Raw genomic sequence first — 9,184 nt, 5'->3', positions numbered from 1 at the left:
AAACCAATTTTGGCGGGAAAAAAGTTTAGCTAATTTTCAACACTTTATGGTGAGAATAACTCATTTGTTGTTAAACACATTTTTAAATGACTACTTGCTGTTTCGAAATAATGTTAAATTTGTTATTAATGTATTCTCTATGATACAGTTTCATCAAGTTAAAAATGTGTGAATTAAATTTAAGTTTTTTCCCATAACATTCAAGACAATATTTTTGCCTCTTAAATCAACGTTGTTGTGACCAAAAACTATTACAAATTTAGAATTTTCTGTCAACTCAAGTAGTGAGGGAATTCGGAAACAACATAACTTTTCATTTTGCCTCAGTTTGTTGGATTTGTCTGTTAAATGCTACAATTTAACTACCTTGTTCCAGTCAGTGAAAGCGGATCCATAGTTTGTGCTTGAACTTAAATATATTACCACTTGAGGGTGCTGGTCCACTGTATTTTCACCTAGTCCTTTTCCATCAGAACTTTGTTAAAAAAAAAAATAAAAATAAAATTATGATTCTGCTGGAGTTTACCTTTGATTTTATGAGCTTTTGTTGGGGACAGAATTTTGCATGAACTGGAATTTTGTTCCCCAGAAGCCTTCATGCATGTAATTACAAAAGTGTAATAATCACACTCTGGCTTTGCACTGCAGTACCTCATACATTTAAACATACTTTAGTTTGGAAACAGCAGCTGCTAAAAATGACACTTTTTGATTTGAACACAAGGCAATGGAGGAAGACAACAAAAATGTACACTTTATGAGGAAAATAAACACGCATACAAAAAAAAATGTCATTCAGGCACCAATGTTCTCACGTCTAGAATGCAATAAAATGTCAGAAAATAAAGTTTGCTGCTTCATTTGAACACATTATTTCTGCTAGCCGTTACACAAACAACCTTACCTTAGAAATACACAAAACAAGTTTGTAATGTCGCTTTTCTGTTCATTTTCCTCACAAGGCAATGAAAATAAATATGAATTAAATGATAAAATTTGATTGTGACAGAATTGCTTACCTGAGGCCAAAACGTCAAACAATTAGTTATTTAAATAAATAACTATTTTAGGTATATATATATATTTTTTTTTTTTCGTAAATTGCCTACAAGTTTCTCTAACAAAGGAAAAATCACAAAAATATGGCGTTTAGCTTTGAATTGTGCTGCAACCCCGATTTTCGCAAATGAAAGCCTAGCATGAGGGGGGTTGTGCTTCTCTAATGTTCTGGCAGTGCGTTTTTCTTCATTCGTTAGCTTTTTCTGACTGAAAAAGGTGTGAACTAGGATACAAAGACGAGGTGTACTGGTGTCGTCGATATAGGCACATAGGAGAGGTGACCGTACAAAAACGACGATGCTTGACACTTATTTATAACCATAGTGGTAGAAGTACAAGACGTAAAAGAGGCTACTGGTGAAGCAAAATGTTGACACAAAATCAGATAAAAACGAGAAGTTTGAAGACTGAGCAGCAGTGAAAGAACTAGCAGCAACAGGTCTAGAAAGCTTTCGCAGCAGGGTTGCATATTTACACATCCACAGTACAGATGCAAGTTGGGGTGAAGACACACGGTGAAAAGCTATTCATGGGCCAAAAAACAAACTTTCTGAGCTTTTTTCACCTCATTTCATTGAGTGTATATGAAAACGGGATTGAGTGACCCCTCCCTTTCATTCATTTCTTTATGTGAGCACAGCTTTAAAAGGTTAATAACATAAATAAAAGTAATTTTGACTCAGTTTTTAGTTTTCAGATGCTCAATTGTTACCTGCTACACTGAAAAAAGTGAAAAATTAGAACAATTAACAAAAATAACTTGCTACATTTAAAATGATTAGCTTTTACCAAATTAAAATTTTGAGTTTACTTAACTTAGATTTTTAATTTGATAAAAACTAATGATTACAGGGCTCTTGTTAATTGATCCAACGTTTCACTTTTTACAGTGTATTTTGAGGCGCCCCTCCAAAATAATATCATTTTCATTCGTTTTCTTCGATGAACACCTCTGTCCAAGACCTATATCCGTTTCTGTCGCTGTTCTTGTGTATCAACTTTTAGGTTTATCTCTAAAAAGATCTCACCTTCTGTTTGATTTGGAGCAAATACACTGTAAAAAGTGACACATTGGATCAATTAAAAACACTCTTCATCCAAAAAGTTAAGTTGAGTAAACCATCAAAATTTTAATTTGATGAAAACTAATTATGTTAAATTAAACAAATTACAGAACTTTTGTTAATTGAGCCAATATTTCATTTTTTACAGTTTATGCCGACAGTGATGGCTTGGGATTTTAAAGTCCCACTCCAACCATTTAAAAAAAAAAATAATAATAATAATAATTATGACTATGCAGTTTTAGACAAATTTTAGACAAATTTAATATCCAGAAATATAATTTTGGGTTGTGGGCGGGACTGTTAGCTCCCTGTCGCTGAGAGCTCTGTTTGCGCGCTCACGTGCAAGTGCATAGCTTCAAGCTAGCATTAGCGGCGCAAAAATAATGACGAGCAATCTTGGATCAATCCAGCCATACAGTTTTAAACCAGAGACCAGCTCAGACGAGCACACGAGCGTTGAAAGCTCATAATTTCTTACACACCTAGACTTTGGTACACCCATTTCAGTAGCTGAGCCATTAGTCTGAGCTTTTTCGAGCATCCGGTTTTCTGATCCAATGCAATTTGAGTTAAGAAATACTCAGAAATTCAGTTTTAATCATAAATTCTTTTCTATAGGTTCTCTACTAAGAGAAAACATGCTACAAGAAGCAAAACATTCTCACTCCCTTATTGTCACATATTGGCGTTTGGTTAATGACTCCTCCGCGTCACTTTTTGATGTTTTGAGGGGTCCCCAACTTGTCGTTTTTTGACGTGCTGGCTGTTCCCATTAAATCACAGGTCCCCAACCTCCGGGCTGCGAACCAGAACCGGTCCAGTACCCTAATCCTAACCCGACACCGGACCAGATGCGCTACCGGGTGCGAACTGGACGCGGTACCGGATGCGAACCAGTACCAGGTTAAGGTTTGGGTACCGGTACTGGCTTAGGATACCGGTACCGAGGACCAGTGTACATCCTGTACTGCGTCCGGTACTGGATTGAGTATCCACATTCTGGACTGCCTCCAGTACCGCGTCTAGTACCGCGTCCAGTACCAAGTTCAGTACTGAGTCCCAAGGGTTGCTGATTCTTGATTTTACGACATGCTGGCTGTTCCCATTAAATCAAGGGTCCCCGACACCCGGGCCGCAAACCGAAACTGTCCAGTACAACAACCCGTAGGGCACCAGTAGCAAAACCCGGTACCAGTATCCTTACCTTAACCTGACACCGGACCAGATGTGCTACCTGACTGTGGTACTGGTTGGGATACCAGTACCAAGGATCAGTTTGCAACCAGTACTGCCTCCACGTCCTGAGGGTTGCAGACTCTTGATTTTACGAACATCCAGCACATCAAAAAACGACAAGTTGGAGACACTCAAAACATCAAAAAGTGACGTGGTGGGATCCTTAACCAAACATCTATGTGTGACGAGTTGGGAATGAGAATGTGTTGTAAGAACTGGTTAAAAACACACACAAAAAAGACGATTTTCATTGGAGTGGGTCTTTAAAGTGTTTAAACTAACAATAGTACAACAAAAGTTCCTAACATCAGCTGAGCTTTTGGAATGAGGTGGAGTTTTCCCACATACTATTTCATGCCTCACCTCTACTGTGTAGTGTCTACTTCAGGTGAAGTCTATCACCTGAAAAGGTGTAGGTCACCCTCCACACAGACAGTGAAACACCAAACATTTGTAACGTGATGAAAGGGTTGTTGTCTTCGCCTGGCGGTGAGGGAAACCAGAGTCCCGAAATGGCATGAATGCTACACGCACTCCGCATGTTCCACAGACTCCCCCCAAAAAAAATGCATGAAACACAGATTGAGAGGGATCAATCACAGGCTTCCTTCCCTAATCCACGTCTGAGGCGTCGTTGTCCGATAGATGGTAGTTTGAGCCCTTGACGCGGATGTACTCCACCTGCCGTCCCTCGTCGGAATCGGAGGCGCCGCAGGAGCAGAGCTGGTTCTCGAACAGAGCCTCGATCTCCTCCAGGCGGCGAGCTTTGGTTTCGGGCAGGCAGCCGTAGATGAAGATGAAGCCCAGCAAAGCCAAGCTGGAGTACAGGAAGAAAGCTCCTGATGAGAGCAAGAAAAGAGAGGAGACACGCGGTCAGTGAGGGGACGCCGAGGCACAAAGACGCAATACAACAACAACGAAGAGAAGATCCAACAACCATCGCACACGCAAGTCTACAAAGATGTAGAAAACTCTTAATACTGCGTTCAGACTGCCAGTCAAAACAGGACACGTGATAGAAGCCATACACCAGGTACGCGCCCTCGCATAGATTTAATGAGATTTCCTGACCGCCATGATCCCTATTTACAAGCGAACGCCACTCCAAATTCCACCTCCAGGTCAGCGCTCTTCCAGCGTTGACATGTCCCACATACTGGAGGACTGCCATTAACCAGACGAATGGGATAATGACTCGAATCGATAAATAACTTGCTTCACCGCAGGAAGCCTCCACTGTCACCGCCGCGATTGATTTTCTCGTTTCGCCAAAGGTCAGCTCCTGCCTGTTTGAAGAGAAAACCTGCAGCTGAGCTGCGCCGACAGAGGGAGGCGGGGCTAAGATGCACAGCCTTTGGCGCAGGACTGACCATAGTAGGTGAGGTACTGAGCCAGGTGGAGGAAGGTCAGAGACACCAGGATGTTGAAGGTCCAGTTGACTCCGGCGGCGCAGGCGTTCCCCGTGCTCCTCGCCCAGAGAGGGTAGATCTCAGAGTTGATGGTCCACGGCATTGGGCCCATACCTGGAGGACAGAAACGAAGGGGGTAGAACGCCAACGATTGATAGATGATGATTTGTTTTTCCACATTTAGTGTTCAACCAGATCAGGAAAAGGGAAGACCACCAAACTGGTTATGGCGTTTAATGGATTCAAGTTGGGTTTTGAAGCCAGATCAGAATTTTTTTAACACTACTTATGGTTACACAATCATTCATTTGGATGATGATTCAAAAGCTGAACTTCTTTAAATTTTTTCTTCATTTCTTTGAAACCTGTCCAACAATAAAAGTTTAGAATCCGACTTCTTCCACTACCCCTCCAATCGTAGGGACATTTGGAGGGGAAGTGGAGTCCGAATTAATTTTTTTTCAAGGGTAACAGATAGGAACTTTTGACTGTCTATACCTTTGCCTTTGACTTTAGGTTTTAGCATGACTTTTTAAAGCTATAAAACAGATGTTCTTTTTGTTTTTTTATTCTGGAGGTTACACGCTAATGTAGCTGACCGGCGCCTATTGATGATGTCATCGAGGGGTAGTCATATCCGAATTTGAAGTCCCTGGTTGTGTCCGAATTCCCCCCTAACTACTAAATATCTACATAGTGCGGGACTATGTAGTGCCTCGGATTTTAAAGATAATTTGAACACGATGTTCACCACTTTACTTTCGTTTTTCTAAACACCAGATATGACGTCACTGATTTCACAAAGTGAAACATTTCACGACATTTATTTACGATTCTACTGTGTTCTGATTATGAAGATTGGGATGGTTTATAAAAATATTACATTTAAACATGTTTTTTGTTCAAAATTGTTCGACCGTAATGCATTGTGGTCTATATTCGCTAATCTAGTGAGCATCTATTTTTCGCAAAGACTTTTGCGAAATTTCAAGTACACTCGATTTTGGAATTAGTAGATTTGGAGAGCACTAGAAATGGCGAACTAGATAATAATAATTATAATAATTACTAGAATATTAACACATACATTTTCACTCTTATCTGTAATATGGGTTACTGTCACAGGAGAACTAAGGTGGGATGGTTGGACTAGTCTGTTTCTACGCTGATGATGGACAACACTGGCCTCCAAAGAAGCAAATATTTCAAAGACATACAAAGAAAAGCAGCAATCATAAGAAAAAAAACACAGATTCCAAGGGTGTACTCCGCCTTCTTCCAACAGTAGTTGGGATAGGCTCCAGCAACCCATGGCCCCAAGATAAATTTGGAAAAAATGTATGGAGTGATGGATACTAAAAATACTTTTCTGAACGGATTGGTTATATTTTAATATTTTGCCCTTCAAATACTAAAAGATAAATTACCCCGGTCTTACCTGGAGCAAAGGCAGCCAAATACATCACCAGTCCTACCAAAACCAGCCAGAAGTAGGAGGTGGGGCAGTAGTTGTAGGCCCAGTAGGTCTGATCTTTCATCAACGTTGAATTGGAGCACCTGAAGGATGGAATGTTGCAAAAAGGCTGGATGTCAGGTGAAGCCAGGACACCGGGCCAACCCAGTGGGAATCCCATGACTCACCTGCCCCACGCCGCGTGCTCCGTGGACGCCTTATTGACCGGCACACAGGAGGAGGCGAGGAGCGCCGAGCTGTTTTCGCGGTAACAGAAACCGCAGCCGGGATCCAGCATGCAAGGTTCACACAGCCTGAGGAGCAGACACAACCGACATGGACTAACATGCTGATGCACATGTCAAACCCAAACAGGTATTACACAGAAGACATTCTAGATTCATTTAATCATCTGTAAAAAAACAAAAAAAAGAAATTAAAAGCTATTGCAGTAAAAACACAGTCATCCAGAGTGCAAAAATTACCTAAAGTCTCATCGTTTGATGCATTGCAAAAGTGTTCTTTTCATTATGAGTATGCAATTTTTAGCATTTGAGCAACCCCGCCCCCCTTTACCCTCCCAGTTGCTGAGAATTTAGACCTTGTGGCCCAATCTGCGTATTTTCTTTATAACATATAAGCAACATTTTTTCGTCTGCTCTTGATTTACAACAATTAAAACAAAAAAATAGTAATGTCTTTTTGAAGATTTTTTTTTTTACTAATTGTCCTCCATCATTAGAAAAAAGCCACAAGGACATGTTAAAAGTACCAAATCCATCTTATTTCCTTCTATTTATTAAAAAGCCAACATAATTAATATGATTTTTCATTTTGCTTTATTTCTGTTGTTTATTACAATCAAGTCATTTTTGTCTAACAGATGAGATTCTGTGTTGATTCTCCCTCTTGTGTGTCATATTCTGGTTCTCAAGTTTGGTCAGATTCATTCATTGATACCAATGAATTAGTTGCCATAGCAACAGCGCTCCCCAAAGTTATTCATGCTCCCTGAGTACAAACTGTCATTTAAAGTAAAATAAATAAATGGGCTGAACTGTTTTTTTTCCCAATTAATTAATTACATTTTTTTAATTAAAATTTATTTTTTTTAAATCTGTTGATCAATTATCAACTATTAACTATCAACTATTAATTTTTTCCACTAAAACTTGCACAGTTAGGAAGAAGTTAGCAAAAAGCACACAGTTACATAACTCCTAAAGTCTACGTTTATTTTTTCTTATCATATTAAATATTCTCCAATTTTACTTTTTTACAAACTTTATGCTTCAACAAATTAGCACAGCTTCCCTAAAAAATAACAGAATTTCTGCTTCATGTTTTTGGCTTCATCTCCATAAATTCCTGATTGTCGGTCTTTAAAAACATCAAAATACAAATATTAAATGTTTTTATTTGATTTAAATTGTGTTTTTGTGCTGAATAGAATAAGCAGAGTTTGGGATCATGCTGATCCTGAGGAGATCTCCTAATGAGATGTCCTGTCTGAAGAGACAGCGTGACCTCATGCTGCTGCGGTCAAAGCAAAAAAGAAAAAAGACAATTTCTGTGTGGTAAAAGCTCTCATCTCTCCAAATGACCCATGTGTGTTCGGGAAGTGTGTCATAGAGTGCAGGCAGGTCACTGAGTCCATTAGAAAAAAAGATGCTTTTATTTCCTGAGATCACACACTAATGACAGTTTCTTACTCGATGTTTAATGAATGTCCTGAAGTAACAAATGAAAATGAAAGTGACAGACTGAATCAATCTCTTATTATTTAAAGGGGCCACACCATGAAAAGTCTACTTTTTGAGGTTTTAAATGCATTTTACTGTTCATTCCTCACTATAAAGAACCCCAAAGCAATATTTTGATTCATTCATGCATTTGAGAGTAATCCTCTAAAAACCTGCACTATCTGCAGCAGCCCCTCCCATACCCACGAAAACGAGCGGTTGGAAACGTGCCGACTTAAGCACAATGCAAACTGCTCCCTCCAGGAAGAATCTGTGCTGCAAGCTCCGCCCCCAGACTATAACGAACACACACCCACTTTCTCCGCGCAGCCGTGGTGCTGAGGTGTTTATTTTAACACCACTAAAAAATGTATAACTCGCTTTTTTGTGTCTCGTTTTGCACATGGGGTACTGCCGTGACCTCATCTTAAAAGCTCTATTGTAGTTCCAACAGAATTCTCTTAAAAACAACTAAATAAAACCACAACATTGAGACATGGAAACTCATTAAAGTGTAGTCGGATGAATGCATGCTCAATAAAACAACTTTTAACATGATCCACATTGATTCTACTGACAATCTACACGTCACAAACTCTTATTAGCGTGTGTCCCTGTAGCCGTAGCGTCCCCAGTAACCGTCATGCAGGATTCCCCCACTGTAGTAAAAAGTGCTGAATAAGGGAAAAATCCTGGCCAGCGCAGGGCATCCATCTTCCTCTTCTATTTTGACCCGCCCCTAAAGCTACTGGCCAATGACTGAAGAGATCTTTAGTCATGTGGATTTGTTTACAAATTTTGTTCACGCTGGAGAGGCTGGCTCAAGGATGACGTTGTGAAATGGGCGGGACCGACAAGCAGCGAAAGGCGGAGCCTCAGAGATCGAGTCGTTTTACTTCCGGGTATTAAAACGGTCCACAAAAATGACTTATATTTCATAAGTAATTCATTTTTTAGTGTTCCGAAGGTAATATATGATCATATATGGATATAGTTTACTCTAAAAGGTTGAAGAAAATCATGGTATGGCCCCTTTAAAGAGTATGATTTTTGTTGTTTTTTTGCACAAGAAATACAGTGGAGTGTTTAAACTTGAAATATATATATATATATATATATATTAGGGCTGTCAGATTTAGTGCGTTAAAATCGCGTTAATCTGACACGTGCTTGACGCCGACAATTTTTTTGACACATTAATCGCGGATTTTCCATAGA

General features: G+C 39.6%; 1 protein-coding gene across 1 annotated transcript in view; it reads right to left on the bottom strand.

Annotated features, from left to right (window-relative positions):
• Positions 1–742: 742 nt before the first annotated feature.
• The window catches only part of LOC112156560 (proton myo-inositol cotransporter), a 158,582-nt gene continuing 150,140 nt past the window's right edge, over positions 743–9,184 (bottom strand). The window contains exons 9-12 of the mRNA XM_036210240.1: positions 6,413–6,543; positions 6,210–6,328; positions 4,733–4,885; positions 743–4,201 (exon numbers count right to left, since the gene is read on the bottom strand). Of these exons, the coding sequence (XP_036066133.1) occupies positions 3,975–4,201; positions 4,733–4,885; positions 6,210–6,328; positions 6,413–6,543 (630 nt within the window). The 3' untranslated portion in view covers positions 743–3,974. The remainder of the gene's footprint in view (positions 4,202–4,732; positions 4,886–6,209; positions 6,329–6,412; positions 6,544–9,184) is intronic.

The sequence above is a fragment of the Oryzias melastigma genome, linkage group LG23 (genome assembly GCF_002922805.2).
Source record: "Oryzias melastigma strain HK-1 linkage group LG23, ASM292280v2, whole genome shotgun sequence".
NCBI lineage: Eukaryota > Metazoa > Chordata > Actinopteri > Beloniformes > Adrianichthyidae > Oryzias > Oryzias melastigma.
Note: the sequence above shows the minus strand (reverse complement) of the source record. Positions and strands in the feature narration are given on the sequence as shown.